The sequence below is a fragment of the Hippocampus bargibanti genome, linkage group LG01 (assembly GCF_051943395.1).
Source record: "Hippocampus bargibanti isolate YZ-2025 linkage group LG01, ASM5194339v1, whole genome shotgun sequence".
Lineage (NCBI taxonomy): Eukaryota > Metazoa > Chordata > Actinopteri > Syngnathiformes > Syngnathidae > Hippocampus > Hippocampus bargibanti.
This window is the reverse complement of record NC_142734.1, coordinates 3069344-3086617: the sequence shown is the minus strand read 5'-3', so window position 1 is coordinate 3086617 and position 17274 is coordinate 3069344. Positions and strand designations below refer to the sequence as shown.

Here is a 17274-nt window from a genome sequence, read left to right as displayed (position 1 = left end):
TTACAGTGATACCTCAGTTTCCGAACTTAATTGGTTCCCAGAAAGTGTGTGTAAGGCGAAAAGTTTGTCTTCCAAATATTTATTTCCCATAAGAAACCATTAAAAATGAGAATAATCCGTGTCCAGGCCCCCATAAAAGAGAATTTTAATAAATTAAATGTTAAAATGTAAAAATTAAATTTAAAATGTAAATTTAAATTTAATAAGCCTTAAAAATAGTTTGTATGCCAAGATTATATTATCGCGAATTTAACGTTCGTAAGGCATTTATGTTCGTTAGGTAAAGCCTTCGTGAAGCCGAGATATCACTGTATTTTGTTGCGATATATCTTACACAGGTACACATTTTGTGGAGCGTTCACACGTGAACAGCTGCTTTCTAAAGAAAAGCATTTTAACCTTGTTGCAGGCCCGCTTGCGTTCACACGGCAGTTTCTGCGCCCGCGCAATACGAGAGTAATCATACGGAAATAAAACATGCGCGTACATAAAGTGAACTTCATTTTCCCCGCCTTGTTTATGACTTATCGAAAAACCATGGTTTATACTTCTGCAGATAAATCAACACTGTGGTCTATCGGAAACCGTAAAAATAATTAAATACAATGATGCTACACCAGAGTAAAAGTTGCTATGCGAACACCCCTGCAGTCTTAACCAGCAAATAAGTTCAAACAATTAATTAACCCAATTAGCTTATCTTCAGGCTGTTTTCCTTTTTATATTTGTCTAACATAGGTGAGAATAAGCGGATCGCAAAAAAAGATAGATGAAGTTATTCTTTTCACATCTTATATAAAGCGGCTTCATGTGTTATGAAATGTACCGTAAGTGATATACATTAGCCTTTATAGAAAGCAGCGTTATTTTTGAAGAATCTGTGCATGTAAAGGTATGAGACCTTGAGTCTTTTTTTTTTTTTTTTGTGGCCGCCCCTGTTTGTAAATGTCAACGACATTAGTCGCATTCTCGCTTCGCCACTTCAAGGAGAACCACCTTGCAGACTAATGCAATATGGCTCTCCATTTCCCCCCAGCCAAGTTTAGAGTGATGGCCAACATTTATTGATCTCCGTTTTGATCTAATTCTCGTTTTTCTAATCTGTGTCTGGTTCAAGCAGCGTTTCAGTGTGGATATCCACACTGGTTGGAGGTGTATCTTGTATACATACATCTTGTTTTTTGGGTGTAATATCATTTTTTTTACTATAATATAGATCAGGGGTTGGGAACCTTTTTCACTATGAGAGCCATAAAAATGAAAATATTTAGAAATGTTTTTCAGTGAGAACCACACACACACACACACACACACACACACACGCATTCCTGTTTCAACGGTTTTGTGAGGTCCCGATAACTCCAGATAAGGAGTGAGGACCGCCTTTGCTGGTAAGAATTAATGTTACATTTGACCAGTAAATGTCACCACCATTTCCCACTTCAACTTCTTTAAAAACAAAGAAATACAAAGTGGACTTGAAACTGAAATAACAGCAGGAGTGAGGTTTCTGAATGGGTACAGTCAAAGTCTTCACCCCTGTAGTGAATTTGGTTAAAATATCGTTTTACTTTTTGTGGTATGAACTTTTTCCTCTCATTAAACACGTACACACACACACACACACACACACAAAAACACACAGTGAGTAAAAAGTGTGTTTATGCAAGTGAAATGAAAATACACACCAAAAATCATTTTGGGTGAATTGGTGAGGACCTCTCTGAAACTTTAACAGATGCATATATAGACCATCTAGAAGCCAAGAATGAAAAAAAACTTGTGAGGACTGGCCAAAAGGTCCTCACTTGTCAAAAATGTCCTCACTACGGAAGGTATAAAATGTTAGTGGTCCTCAATATACTAGTCATACAAGGACACATGATGCAAACACGACAGCGGTTTTGATAAAATGTCAGAATGTATTATTTAAAATAACTGTGATAATACCATTAATATGAATATTTTTCCGTTCCTCATGATTGGTTTAAAAAAAAAAAAATCCAGCCAAACGATCGGAATGAAAGTCAACTTGCCGGGTCCATAAGCGAAGTTACTGCTAGCTAGCCTGCACACTGCTCATTAGCTTGCACGCTTGCTTTCTGCTGTCTCAAAGAACTATATTGATGCTAACATTAGCATGGGGCTACTATCATGCAGTCAAAATTGCGCTTTCAGCCAACCTAGGTCAATGTCATCCAATCAAAATTTCGCTTTCCGCCAACTGCCACCCAAGTAGGAAAGGAACAGTGAAAAAGCGAGAATATGTATTTCGTTTTATCGGCGAGCCAGATACAATCATCAAAAGAACCACATATGATTGTAGACCATTCCTGGTCTACATGTGACGATGTGCTTCTACAGAGCAGCTGAATTGTATGCCTGAAGTTGCCAAGACACAAGCCTATTTGCTGGAGGAGAAAGGGGTGGTAGTGGGTGTGGGGGGGTGCTAGTTAGCATTAGCAGTGATCTGGTGAGAAAGCCAGATGTATCTGAAAATAGTTGAAAATAGAGCACTTTTTTTTTTTTGCATGACCCAGTGGCAGAGCCAAGTCTCACAACTGACAGGAACGGCAAGCTGGAAATAGCGGGATGAGCTGAACATGGATGCCATCTGCATGTCATCTCATTTGATATGCTTCCATTTATTCAGCATGAAAGCCTGCGAGGAAAAAAAAAGCTGACCTTTTTTCCCCCCACTTTCAAGGCGGTAAATATAATTTCAGCACCCACAGAGGTTTGTCTTCGCAGGGAGTCGAATAAGCAAGTGGTAGGTCAAATCCTTCGAGAGCCTTCAATTTTAAGAGATTTGTATTTCAGAAGCAAACTGTTGAAAGTTGAGTCCTTGACCCGGGCAAGCATTTTCATAACCGACTGCGTGAAGGTTTTGGATGAATAATTGACACAATTTAAAGCACTACAGGACAGACAGAAAAAAAACAAGACATTCCAAGACGTCAATCATCATGATCATTAAACTGGCATTGATGTCAATTCGCCTAATGTGGAGCAGAAACCACAATCAAGTACAGTGATACTTCAGCTTACGAACTTAATTGGTTCCCAGAAAGTGTGTGTAACGCGAACATTTCGGCTGCCAAGCATTTATTTCCCATAAGAAACCAATAAAACTGACAATAATCCGTTCCCAGGTCCCTATAAAACATATTTTTTTTACTAAATAAGCCGTAAAACTACACAAAGTATACCTTATTTAATGTATAATAAATGTGCTATTGTATTGTAATTAAATAAAGAAACTGTACTGTATAATAAAGTATTTTTATTTACTTGTGATGGTTGTTGATGTAGTTGCCTCTTGATGATATCCGAGAGAAGTTGTTGTGCTTTCTCGGCGATAATACCCTCACCCACTGTCCCCTGCTCGCTGCTTTTCGTTAATCCAAATCAACAGATGTTTTTCAACCTCTTCTATTGCCTGAGACCGTTGCTTAGACAACACAGAAACACCTTTAGCCACATGTAGTAATGGTTGACTTAGCATACTAGTACTGGAACGCTAAGTCACACAAACGCACACCTCTTTAGTGGTTTTTGATGATCTTCTTCTTCTGCTCTCACACTTAAGGACAATTTTGAGTGTTAATCAGCCTTCCATGCATGTTTTTAGACTATGGAATGACAAACTGTGATGCTGGGGACGATCCAGGATCTAGAAAAATCAATGTTTTTCTCAGAGTTTTGCCTTAGGTAGGTTTAGACCTAGGGATGTATTGATACTTGTGAATGATTTCGAAGACCTTTGAGACTCTTTGAACCTTTTATACACCAATGAACATAACCTGTAATATGACAACACGGTAAACTGTCCACTGGAGTAACCACGGTCCCTGAAGGCGTTAATGGCCAATATTGCTTTATTGATCTAGAATTGTCTTTCTATCTCAATACACCAAACATCCAAAGACAATCAGTTCCCAAGGCATTGGTTGAGCTCTGATATGGTCAGATTAAGGAATGTGTACCACTGTAACTGTTGTAGCGTAAAACTCCAGGGTATTACATCTACTTTCCAAACATGGTTGAACAATTTGTAGGGACGCGGCGCCTGGTTCCTTGTCGTTACAGCTGGGATGTTTTTTTTTTTTTTCTTTCCTCGCCAGGCTAAAACTACCACAAACTGACATTCTCCATGAGGATGTTCTGACCCTACAAAGTGTTGAGCAAGGAGCAAGGAGAAAAATAATTCAAACTGTCCTTGCGTTGGTTACCATCGGAAATGCTAACTCCATCCCCAATAGGGTGGACAAGCGAGCAAGCGCTAACTTGGCATGAAAGGGACTTTCGGGAGGCAAACTCGCTGCAGTTTATAGAGTCGTGACTAACAGCGCTACCACCAGACAGCATTGTGTCAGCCTCTCTTCCCTCTGGACAGTGTATAGCTTCATGTTATGTTAATGTGCTTGAGCTCATACAATGGGTACATTTTGTTGGCTATCTGGCTATCTATTCAGTATGTATTTGCTATCCATTAGCTAGTTAGCTAGCTATTAGCTGTGTAGTTGACTGGATGTGAACTGTCTAGCTGGCTAGCTGTTGGCTATCTGGCTAACTATTAGCTATTCATTTGCTATCATTAGCTAGCTAGGTTGCTTTCTATCTATTTGAGTTACTTAGGGGTTGAGTGAACGTTGGCGCCTGTGGCTATTGCTGCTCACCCACAGAAAAATTTTATCCTGTGACTGTAAAGTTACCTTGAGAGTTTTGAAAGGTGCTTATAAATGAAATATTATTATTAGTAGTAGTAGGAGTAGTAGTAGTAGTAGTATTACCTAGCTAGCTAGCTATTAGAATCAGAATCAGAAAACCTTTATTCGTCTCCCAATGGGGAAATTTAGCTATATATTAGCTAGCTAGCTAACTTGCTATCTATTTGAGTTATTCCGGGTTGAGTGAACGTTGGCGCCTGTGGCTATTGCTGCTCACCCACAGAAAAAATTTATCCTTTGACTGTAAAGTGACCTTGAGAGTTTTGAAAGGTGCTTATAAATGAAATATTATTATTATTAATAGTAGGTGTAGTAGTAGTAGTAGTAGTAGTATTACCTAGCTAGCTAGCTATTAGAATCAGAATCAGAAAACCTTTATTCGTCTCCCAATGGGGAAATTTAGCTATATATTAGCTAACTAGCTAACTTGCTATCTATTTGAGTTATTGAGTGAACGCCTTGAGAGTTTTTAAAGGCGCTTATAAATGAAATGTATTGTTATTTTCGGCATATTTCTTACCTTATACTATAAGTCTAGGATTTTTTCCTTCTTTTCTTTCTGTCTTGTACCCATTATTGCTGCAAATGCGAATGACCCCATCCTGGCTCTAACTAAGGTAATCTTACCTAAAATTAAAATGTACATTATTTCAGGTTCCATAGCATTTTTAAACACAATACATTCATGTCACCGACAAAAGCATCACATGATGATGAATGCCAAATGAGCCTTATACAGCTCATTTTTCTAAATTCTGGCTCGTCACGCCGGTGTTAGAAAAATGGGAACTAATGTAAAATTTAAATTAATGGATGGTTGATATGGTCACGCTTGAGTTTTGCTGCTTTTAATGTTCTTTTAATTTTCGTGTACTTTAATTTTCTTCGGTTCTCACTTTTACCTTTTTTTATTGAGGCTGCTTATTGTGTTGCATAGATGCATTAGGGGAAAAAAAAACTTTGTGTCTTTGTAAAAATCAAACTTGCGAAACATTTGTTGTGCCACCTTTCCCTCACCTTTATGAAAAACATCATTACATCAAAGCCAGATGAAAAGGGGCTTTGTTTCAAACATAGATGAGAGCACTGTGTAAAATGAATGTGACACAGCTTTTCTTTACCGACATCATCTCGCGATGGCAATTATTGCCCAAGTCCCAAGCATGTAATTACTATAAAAAAGGGATCCTTTGATCTATATGTTCTTGTCGTACTTATTTCAATCTGGTCAAAAGTGATAGCTACTTCAGCGCCCAAACCTACGCTGATGGAATATACAGTAATACAGACGCTCCAGCTTACAAACATTCGAGTTACGCCGTTACAGTACATACGGACATTTTTTTGCGGGTACAGTATGTCGAAAAATGTTCGAACAGGGCTGCTGTAAGTTTGATTTTGTATTTCACGCTTTTTTCCGGCCGAGCTTGCTTGCGATTGGCTGCATTCTTTGCTTCACACGCACGCACACAGACACACGTGAGGTTTCAAGGGCTGGATGTTTACGTGACGGATGCAGAGGCTGACCAATCAGCGCGTGGCTATGCTGAAATGTTGCCAACGGTTTCAGGCCCCGATCCGCTGAGCTCGCTTAGGATTGGCTGCGTATAGTATGTGGGAGGAAAGCCCTCTTCCCAGTTGACGCTCTGACGAGGAGGCGAATGGCGATGCCTAACAAAAAGTAATGGCTGCTAATTCGGTAATTACGTACCAGCTGTTTCAGTAATGGACATATACCCTAGTGTATATGGCATCATACTACAGTAAGTGTGAATTTATTTTACGACTGTTAGAGCATCTGCGTTTTATATTTTCCCGTTCAGTGTTTGACTTAAAGGACAACCGACACCATTTTTTTGTTTCCTAACTGACATCAGAAAAACGTTTTATAGCATCTAAAATACCCAAAAAATGCAGGGTGATATTTTTAGTCAAATGCAAAACATCAATAAAAATGACTTAGTGTCCCAAAACTGCCACAAAATGAGCTCAGACATGGCAAGATTCACAAAGTCCTGCCCCCTTGTTCGTGACACTGTCACAAACTGCCCTGCTCGAGAATCAAAACAATGGCTAGAGAATTCAGATTCAGAGAAGATGCTTTCTTGTTACTCATCCATTTATGAATATGATTCAAATAGTTCCGAAGAGGAAAGCATAAATGTTTGCAATCGAATAAAGAAGTCCTTCCGTATCAATTCGAACCGTCTGGACTCTAATGTAGCGTCCCAGAAAATGCACAAGATGGCGCACAAGCTTTGTCTGCTGGGAATTTGTGTCAACTTAACTTCTTTATGCGTTTTATCGCAATTGGTAGTCTTGGTGCGGCACACGATTCACCATTTATTTATGTAGTTTTCCTTCTAATTTTGCGATCAAAACAGTGTTTTCAGATGAAAAAAAAATACCCAAAATGCATTGTGTGTCTTTGTCGGTCAGGGGCGTTCCTGATGTGACGTCACTTACGGCATCATCATCAACTCGGAGACTTGCTGACTTCCTGAATATTCAGCGCAAGTCTTAAAATGTAAAATGTAGCTATATGCGGTGGAATCTTTGTAAAATATGCTCAGTAGAAGTCATTTGAATTGATTTTACAAATTATGGACGCAACTTGTCCGCAGGTGTCGGTTGTCCTTTGAACATACATACCATACAAAATATAGTACTGAAACAAGGATCATATTCACCTTGATTCACCAAATTCACCACGCGAACGATACACGTTTCAAGGGAGTCCGAGATATAACGGTCGTATCGTAAGGGACTATCGAATGACGACCTTTACTGTATGTTCTCGGAACGACCGCTCGGAACGTATATCCTTCGTATGGTGGGCAGCGTCTGTAATCATCTTTATTTGTCACATACACAAACCATGATCGCTCCATTGGATACATTCCAGTTGATAGAGTGTTTATGCACATTAGTAAACATATTACGTTATTTCATGTTTAGATTAAGTAAACATATGTGTTTTCATGTTTAGCTTAGTATATATTATGAATTGTGCACGTTTAATTTCAGTCTAATTTAGTTAAATAAAACTATCAGTCTTATTAGTTTAATAGTCGTTGGGAAAAAGCAACAGCTCCAACTTCAATCTGAGACCCGCCCAACGCTGAGTTGTTCGTAACCGATTGGACGGGAAAGGTCGACTTGTTCGTAACTGATTGGACAACAGATCGCCACTGTGTATGTTTAAAAACTTGTCAGAGCGGGAGCTCGGTCTCTTTTGCTCTTTGTCTCTTTGTTCTCTCTTTGCTCGTGTGCTCATGTCTTCGTCCCACCGAGACGAGAAGTGCCTTTTCTGTCTCATTAGAATAAAGTAGTTTTTTGTTCACCATCTATCGTACTTGCTGATATTTTTATCAAGTGAACTCCAGACAATACCCGAACCAGGAAAGACAAACAAGAAGTTTTAACCGAACACCAGTAGTGGACACAGCAAAGACATAGGAGCCCATCCCCTTTCAAATTGCTGCTGTTGACTACAAATTTCCCTAATGTGGGACGAATAAACGTTTTTTGATTCTGATTCTGAGACTGGGTCTGCTTGGGCCTCTGACTCAAGGACAACAGCGAGTCCCAACGGTGACAGGCGATGGTTTTAACTACCTGTACTTGGCGATGGCCACTCCAAAATCAATGCTGTGATTTGTATGTGGAAATTGACTGCACCCAGTCGTCTCTCTTAAATTTAAAGTTGGCACTTTATTTTCTTATGGCCTAAATTATAGGTTGTTTACTTTTCTTCTCTGTTGTCGGCTTGTTCATCTTGAGTGTTTCTTTATGCAGTCGGTACTTGATTGATGACCTGTTGCTTTGAATTTTGCTGTATGACCACGGGTAGCTAAAATCATAGTAATTTTTTTCCCCCTATTTTGACGTCAAGTTAAAGGTGTCGTTACCTAATTATTTTTGTGGATTTGAACAACCTATCGTTTTCTTCTGAAACAGGAAGGGAAATCAAATGTCATCAGAACCAAAATCCAAAGAGGCTCTTTGATTTTTAAAGAATGATTTTGTACTGTGACATGCATATGATAGCAGTTCATACTCGCGATGTCTGTCTCCCATTTACATACTTCCAACAGTATACAATACAGTACAATACAATACAATACAATACAATACATGTTGATTTATATAGCGCTTTAACAACAGCTTTAACAAAGCGCTTAACATGGACAACTATCATATACAGGAAATAAAGCACTCACAAAGATAGTACAAAGCAAAACTAAGATCAAGTCCGAATCATGCTGAGTCAAATGCCAAAGGGTACAAGTGAGTTTTGAGATGAGAGACGGGCAGTGAGGGGGCTTGCCGAATGTTCTGTGCTAGGTCATTCCAGAGAGTGGGACCAGCAACTGAAAATGCTCCATCCCCTCTGAGCCTCCGTTTAGTTTTTGGCACATCTAATAATGTCTGATGAGCAGACCTGAGGTGTTGGGGAAGGTGTGTAGAGCTGGATGAGCTGGGATCACACATGGAGGTGTGAACCATCGTTTCCTGGAAGGAGACCGGTGCTGCTTGCTATGGTAGAATATCTGGCAAGAGATGACCAATGCTCTCATTGGGCGTCCGGGAAGACGTTATTTCAGACACTGCGATGACACTTGATTTGTATGTTTTTGTGTCTGAAAAATATTTGGGAGTAAATGGGTTACCATCAAATAGGGTTGTAAACTGTTTTTAATGTGTCTGAAAATTTGGATCCCTATGAAGACATTTAGTGACGAGTTTTCTTGTGACTGATCGTTCCCATTTCTGGCTGACCAAAAATAATATCTCGTTGAGGAAAACTTGAAGGCCAGCATAAGCACGGGAAGGTTGACATTTCTTACATCAGCCTGCTCAGTTTAGACAGAGGGCCCTTTTTTTTCCAACCGTCTGTCGGTACCCGAAACCCTCTTTCTCCTTGCAGTGACAGGTGGAGGTGGTCCGACACACACCCCGACACTCTGCAAGTACAGATAAGGCACTTGAATTTTCATCAGGCCTGCGTTGCGTCTCTGACTACTTGACTGACGGACAGACGGATGAGGTGTTCCTCAGCCATTCAATTATTTACACAGCATCTCGCAACAGCTGCCCCACAACAGTCCGCTCACAAAGACAAGATCTGCTTCTAAACTTGATCAGTCCTTCCAGCGCTCTTGCTCATTCTGCATTATTGACCAATGTGAACTGTAATATATTTTAGTTCACGGCTGTTATAGCGCCGTAACTCTGCACTGCAGGCTAGCATAGTTTTCGTGATTATGGACTTAATGTGTTTTTATGAGACCTGAGCTCTCAATATAATATGAGTTTTTTTTAGGTCGTGGAGTGAGTGGCTATGATCACAACCTGCAGAGAGATTGGTCATTGCAAGAAAGTCAGTGTAGGCTTTCAGTCGTACAGGAGTGGTCCATCGAGGAAAAGGTTTCTTCAGACCAAAAGAGGCAATCAGATTGGCTTCAGGGAGTAGTCTACTGCTCACCCAACCTTAGAGCAGGGACATTTCAGAGCACCGGTATGGCACTCGGCACTGCCACCTCAGTCCATTAGGGATATACAGTATATAGGGCCAGAGTTCCCAGCACAACTTTAGTTCACTGACAAAACTCTTCGGATGAGGAGCGCAATATCCGACACCTTCAAAAAAGTCCAGATGACGGTTGAAGAAACCTTTTCCTCATTGCAAGAAAGGTGTGACTGGGTTAGGATTTCGATGGAGAGTGCCTTTGCTGTCATAATATGAGCTTTGTAATCTCTTTGCTGAAGCTGAGCTCTCACGTCATCCCTCGTAGACCTCCAACACTGATTTCTCGGCGCAAATCAAACTTTGCTTGTTTCAATTTAACAGTATGCTCTGAGCCCTTAAGCAAGGGCGAAACAGAATGGCGAACTCCCTATGTTTAGGTTTAGTCCACTTAGGGAGCTATAACAGCAGTCATACCACAGGTCTATAGGAAAATATGGAATATTTTCTGTAAGAAAGGAAAAAAAACTGCCGATTCATAGGAAGTGGCAGTCGGAAAATACTTCCGAAATGACGTACAAAAAAGCCACCCAGACTGGAGATACATGGTCTGCCAGCCCAAAACTGTTTGTATCAAAGTAATGAGCCAGAGGAGACTGGCAATTTGGGTTTTACTTCCATTTATCTGTCTATTCAGAGAAACGCAAACGGAGATGTTGGCTACGCTATTAAATTACTTGAGTGGGAGAATTTTTAATTGGTTTTGTTAATGCTCGTTGTTGATTCGGAAGGCGAGCTTCTGACCAAGAGCAGCCATAGTGGTACAATCCCACAGGCTTTTGTATTATTTGGATTTGCCTTTATTAGTCTCGCAGTGGAGAAATTTACATTTCACAGCAGCAAAGTCGAGGATGTTTCGAGGCCTTTTACACGAACCACATTATTGCTCGCTTAGTCCACAACAAATTGTAGTTTGGGACAACGTGTGCTTCCACAAGGTTAGCTGCCCGTTAGCAAAGGACACAGAGTGGTATGTGGCCGATACCCTTGATCGTGTGAAAAGTGATTAGCGGTGACCTGTCAAAAAATGATTTATTGTCAGTGTTGGTATTCTCATTGTGATTACTGCACGTACGAGGCAATCGGATAAGGGTCCACCATCAGATAATGTCTTTCAATAAAAAGGCAATGACAAATCCATAACATAAAATCTGTAACTTTATGTCCCTATTGGTGAGGATTATTGGATTTGTTGTCACGGATATTGTTTTATCCCTCTCACTCGTGCAAAAGATCTTGGCATTGAATCAGGTGTGGTGTGTGTGATTTACTGCCAGTCGCTTTGCTTCGGCGGTCAGTGCCTAACTGTGATTAAAGAAAAGGAAAGAAAAAAAATATTTTGCATGATAATTTATTAGATGCACCCGCACAAACAAGGCAATAGCCTTATGAACAATTAATAATGACAGTTAGATTAGCAATATCTTAATTGCAACTTTGTAGTTGTAATTTGCATCGTTTTTTTCAGTATACTGTGAGGTGTGTGCATTATTTGTATTCAATTGATGGGGGGATTCATTATAATGTATGAGGCTTTTTGTATGAGGAAATGCAGTAGTGCGAAAACGAACAGAGAAACATGCATATAAAAAATCGTGTTCAATTTATCAATCAATTATTATCAGTCCAATTGGAAGAATTTCAACAGCATCTTTCGTACTCGATGTCACGAGGTCCGAACTCGGCAAAACAGTGAAATGGGCTGAGGATCGTGCCTGCTCAGATATACATAACAGAAGTAACAGATTTACAAGTAAGAGCGATGATGGCATGACAAATTGATTACAAAATTTAAAAAAAACACTAGTCAACATCTTTCAATCAGAGGTACAAGTAAACGTTTATAGCTACCGTATTTTCCGGTGTAAAAGGTGCACCACAAAGCCTTGATTTTCTTCTAAAGATGACTCTGCCCCTTATATGTCAGCGCACCACAACAGGTCTTGCAGCTACTGTCAGCATCCACCAAAACATTCCTCCCTGTAGAAGAAGTAGTGTGTAATCCTAGCCACTACTGTAGCACCTTATAATGTGGTGAATTATATTAGGAAAACCTTTATATACAGTAAAGTTACGTTATATTGATATTCAAGGGAGTCCGAAAAAAATATCGATATAACCGGGACTATCGATATATCCGACCCTGTTTGCATGTAATTTTCTCCGTGCGTGCATAGAAATAGTATCGATATAACCGGGACTATCGATATATCCGATATTGATATAACGAGACTTTACTGTATTTCTATATTAAATTTGTTAGTTTCATTTAAAGAAGGTGCGCCTTATAGTCCGGTACGCCTCATATATGAAAAAAAGTTTGAAAATACACCATTCATTGGGGGTGCGCCTAATACACCGGAAAATACAACAACTTTTTTTGCACTTCTCCAAATGTGTACTTGTTTTTTTTCTGTTGCACATCAATTTTACATGAGTACTACTACTACTACTACAAATAATTATAATAATAATAATCATCATCATCATATTAAGAATAATAATCAATTCTCTTCCCACCATCAAATCCCATCTCAAAACCCACCTATTTAAAATTGCATTTTCTGTGTAACTCTAGCTCTTGTTTCTATTCTATATATGTATTGTATTTATAATTGCATTTTATTTATTATTGTATCTATGCTTGTCTGTGACTATAAAGTGTCCTTGAGAGCTTTGAAAGGCGCTTGAAATGAAATGTATTATTATTATTATTATTATTATTATTATTATAATTGTTAGTATTATTGTTAGTATTATTGTTAGTATTGTTATTATTGTTATTATTATTATTATTATTATTATTATTATTATTATTATTATTATTAAACGAAGAAGAGGAATGACAATAATTGTATGTAATATATAGTAAGATATCCAGTAAGATATATGAAGGTTTGGAAAATAATGTTTTAAATGTACGCTTTAAAAATCTATATTGCACAAGGTTTTATCAATAAAAACCTGCCATTGACCAGTGTTATTTCAGTTTTTTTTTGTCAAAGATGAGGCTATTAGAAAAGCACTCTATTATATAAGTAAAGCTGACTCAACTATTAACATAATTTATTATCCAGCCATCCATTTTTTAATCCGCTTATCCTCATAGAGGTGTCGGGCATGCTGCAGTCCATCCAAGGCAAAAGGCGGCGGACACCCTGAACTGGCTGCTGGCCATTTGCAGGCCAAATTTAGACGAAAAACCATTCGTATTCACAATCACACAATTTGGAGTTACCAACCTTGGAATGTTCGGGAGGAAACATGAATATGCAGGATAAAACCCGCCTCGACACTGAGAGGACAGGGAGACTGCACAAAGATCGCCGTAATTGAACCTTGCACCTCAGCATTGTAATACAAAATAACATCTCCAATACCATATCCACATTATTAATGCTGTCCTTCCCTTTTATTTGGATGGAATTTCCACACAAAAAACTGCTTTGGCCCCAAGGTCTTTTACATGTCTTCATATATCTGTGACATAATACCATACACTTTACTCGCCTTATCGTTTTTTAAACACTCTCCATTTATTAGGTGGAATCTGCGTGGCCCAGTCATTGAAAATTCCGCACAACCCCAAGATGGACGATTACGACAAGGCCATCCAACAACTGCTGGAAACTCAGCACTCCAGGGCAGTCGTCATCTTTGCCAATGAAGAAGACATACGGTGAGCAGCGCCGCGCATGGCGGTGTCCTTCATGACTTGCTATGTTCCACTCCTTAATCTTTGAGTGGCAGCTCCAGAAGACAAGCCACGGGCAAAGATTTTCCATGCATGCAGCACGCCTGTTAAACAAACGTGCCTTTGCAAACACCAGAAGACATACACGGGGAAAACAGATCACAAGAGCGCATCGCAGATTTTGTGTCAATTACACTTCCCTGTAGGGAAATGTCCCCTTCCAAGAACACACAAATAATTGCGGCAGTCCTTGCCTTTTCTGTTGTTTTTTTTTTGTGAGAGTGAAAACACTAGAAATATGTGATTAACGGACAACCGACACCTCAGGACAAGTTGTGTCCATAATTTGTAAAATGACTTCCACTGAGCGCATTTTACAAAGATTCCACCGCATATTTTACATTTTAAGATTCGCGCTGAATATTCAGGAAGTCTTGTTTTCCAGTTGATGATGATACCCTAAGTGACATCACATAGGGAACGTCCCTGACCGACAAAGTGACACAAAATGCATTTTGGGCACTTTTTTCACCTGAAAACACCGTGTTGATCGCAAAATTAGAAGGAAAACGACATAAATAAAGCGATGGTGAATCGTTGTGTGTTGCACCAAGACTACCAATTGCGGTAACACCATACAGAAGTTGACACAAATTCCCAGCAGACAAATCAGCCCATTTCAAACGGAGCTTGTGCGCCATCTTGTGCATTTTCTGGGAGCTACATGGGAGTCCAGATGGCTCGAACTGATGGGACTTCTTTAATCGATTGCAATCATTTATGCTTTCCTCTTCAGAACTATTTGAATCATATTCATAACTGGATGAGTAACAAGAAAGCATATTCTCCAAATCTGAACTCTCTGAAGCCATTGTTTCGATTCTGGAGCAAGGCAGTTTGTGGAGGAGTACACTGGCGTGACGTCACGAACAAGGGGGCGGGACTTTCTAAATCTCGCCACTTCCGCGCTCTTTTTGTGGCAGTCTTGGGACACTAAGTCATTTTTATTACACATGCTCACTGTCTAAGTGAGATATCCTTGCAGGGGAGTCCTCAATGCCACGAAAAGGGCCAACCATGTCGGCCATTTTCTCTGGATCGGATCGGACAGCTGGGGAGCTAAAAGCAGTCCTATCCACCACCTGGAGGAAGTAGCAGTGGGCGCCATCACCATACTGCCCAAGCGCTCTTCCATTAAAGGTATTAACCCCGTCCCATCACATCACTCCACACATGCATTGTTAATGTGACAATACAGTGATACCTCGGTTTACGAACCCCTTGGCTTACGAACTTTTCAGTTTACGAACGTTAAATTTTACCTTGGCATATGAACTATTTTTTGGGATACACACGGAGTTGCCACAATGACTGATGTGTCGTTCGCGAACGAGCCCGCTCACCTAAAAGAAAATGGCAGCCGGCTTGTTTTGGTCCTCTATTCTCCGCCCCCAGTCGCCGGTTAAAGCCACGTGATTATTTAATGATAATACCATGTCACATTTATTATGCATAAAATAATGTATATGTTGTGTATTTTTCAGGCTTAGAAAATTAGAAAGTAGAAAATTAGGTTTTATGGGGACCTTGGAACGGATTATACTCATTTTAATGGTTTCCCGTGGGATATTATTTTTTGGGATACACACTTTTCGCCTTACACACTCTGTCTGGGAACCAATTGAGTTCGTAAGCCAAGCTATCACTGTACTAAAGATGTGTGCCTTGAGCAATTACAAGAGTGATTATTATCATTATTAGCATTGTTAGCATTATTATTCTTAATGAATTTCTTCCATTGAACTTTTTAACTTTCAGAAATTCATATAAGCCACGCAGCCACTAATTTATGGTACGTTATAGTTTTAATACCACATTCAGACAAACATGATTCAATGGAAGCGCTGAATCAGAAATTATTTCTGTTAATTTTCGAACTACGCTATTAGAGCGCCCCATTATTAATTTAACAACAGGCTTATAATCGTGGGTGTAATTATAGCTCTACTAGGTACCACTTTTCAATCAGTACATTTATGGAGGATTTATGAATTGGGCATAATTAGTTTGTGTACCCTATAGCAAGGCCTATTAAAAGTTCAATCAATAGTGACTTCCAGTCCTTGCCAAAGAAAATGAGGCTAAAATGGCCACTTTTGCCCTTTTTCTACCTATAAATGTTCATTTGAAAATTATTGATACTACTGTACATGTCTTTAAGACCGTTCAGTGTGAGGCTTTTGTTGTTTTTGATCTTTGTTCTTGACATGATTGCGTATCTAGAATAGCTTGAAAGGCACAACCTCACATCGCATATCTGTATGATTGTCTCACCCATGCCCCGCAAACTCACACATTAGCATATAATTCCTCCACACTGCAAGACATTGATTACAAGACATTCGGTGCACTTCTAGACCGACTTTGCGATAAAATACAAGATGTTGATTTACCTACTCGACACCCTGATTGCCAAACAGGTCTCATGTATTTCTGCTTCAGCTGGCAATTTCCTTCAGTGACGTTGCACAGTCCTAAGAGAGTGCAAATGTCCTTGATGCAAATACAGTCTGTTTGGCTCGGAGTAGGGAGGCCAAGGTTACGTTGATCACTCTTGCTTTTCTGTGGGTATCCGCTAAGCCAGGTGTCGGGAACCTATGGCTCGCGAGCCATATATGGCTCTTATTCACATATTCTCGATTTTTGGCTGTTCATTTCCTGTTTGGGCGGCAATTGGCGGAAAGCGCAATTTTGATTGGATGATACTGACCTAAGGCCGTTTATGTGGAAACAGACCATCTGTACACTTGATGCAAAAAGCTATCAACCCAGCTAAACAGAACACAATTGGTGAGGAACTAGATAAAATTATCGCAGAGAAAGCACCTCATTCCTCAAGATGGTCAAAGAAGAAGGTTCCTCATCAAGTGTTTAATGCTGATTTTAATGCCACTCCATTCCATCAAGCCATCAAAACCATCACTAAGGTAAATAAAACAATTTTATTATACCGTACAGTTTATTTCTTTAATTATGATACCATAGCACATTTATTATACATAAAATACGGTTCATTTTGTTTAGCTTAGAAAATTAGAAAGTAGAAAATGATGTTTTATGGGGACCTGGGAACGGATTATTCTCATTTTAACGGTTTCCTATGGGAAATTAATTTTTGGGATACACACTTTTCGCCTTACACACTCTGTCTGGGAACCAATTAAGTTCGTAAGGCAAGGTATCACTGTATGTGCTTACCTTTGACAGATGATTGACACATATGGCAGGTAAGAGTAACATTCTCAGCAAGGGGGCGGTCT

At 39.5% G+C, this 17274-nt stretch overlaps 1 protein-coding gene across 2 annotated transcripts in view; it reads left to right on the top strand.

Annotated features, from left to right (window-relative positions):
* Nucleotides 1–17274, top strand: part of grm7 (glutamate metabotropic receptor 7) — a 192092-nt gene that overhangs the window by 121759 nt on the left and 53059 nt on the right. For both annotated transcript variants that reach the window (XM_088990352.1, XM_088990343.1), the window contains 2 exons: nucleotides 13804–13939; nucleotides 15000–15154. In XM_088990352.1, coding sequence (XP_088846478.1) covers nucleotides 13804–13939; nucleotides 15000–15154 — 291 coding nt within the window. The remainder of the gene's footprint in view (nucleotides 1–13803; nucleotides 13940–14999; nucleotides 15155–17274) is intronic.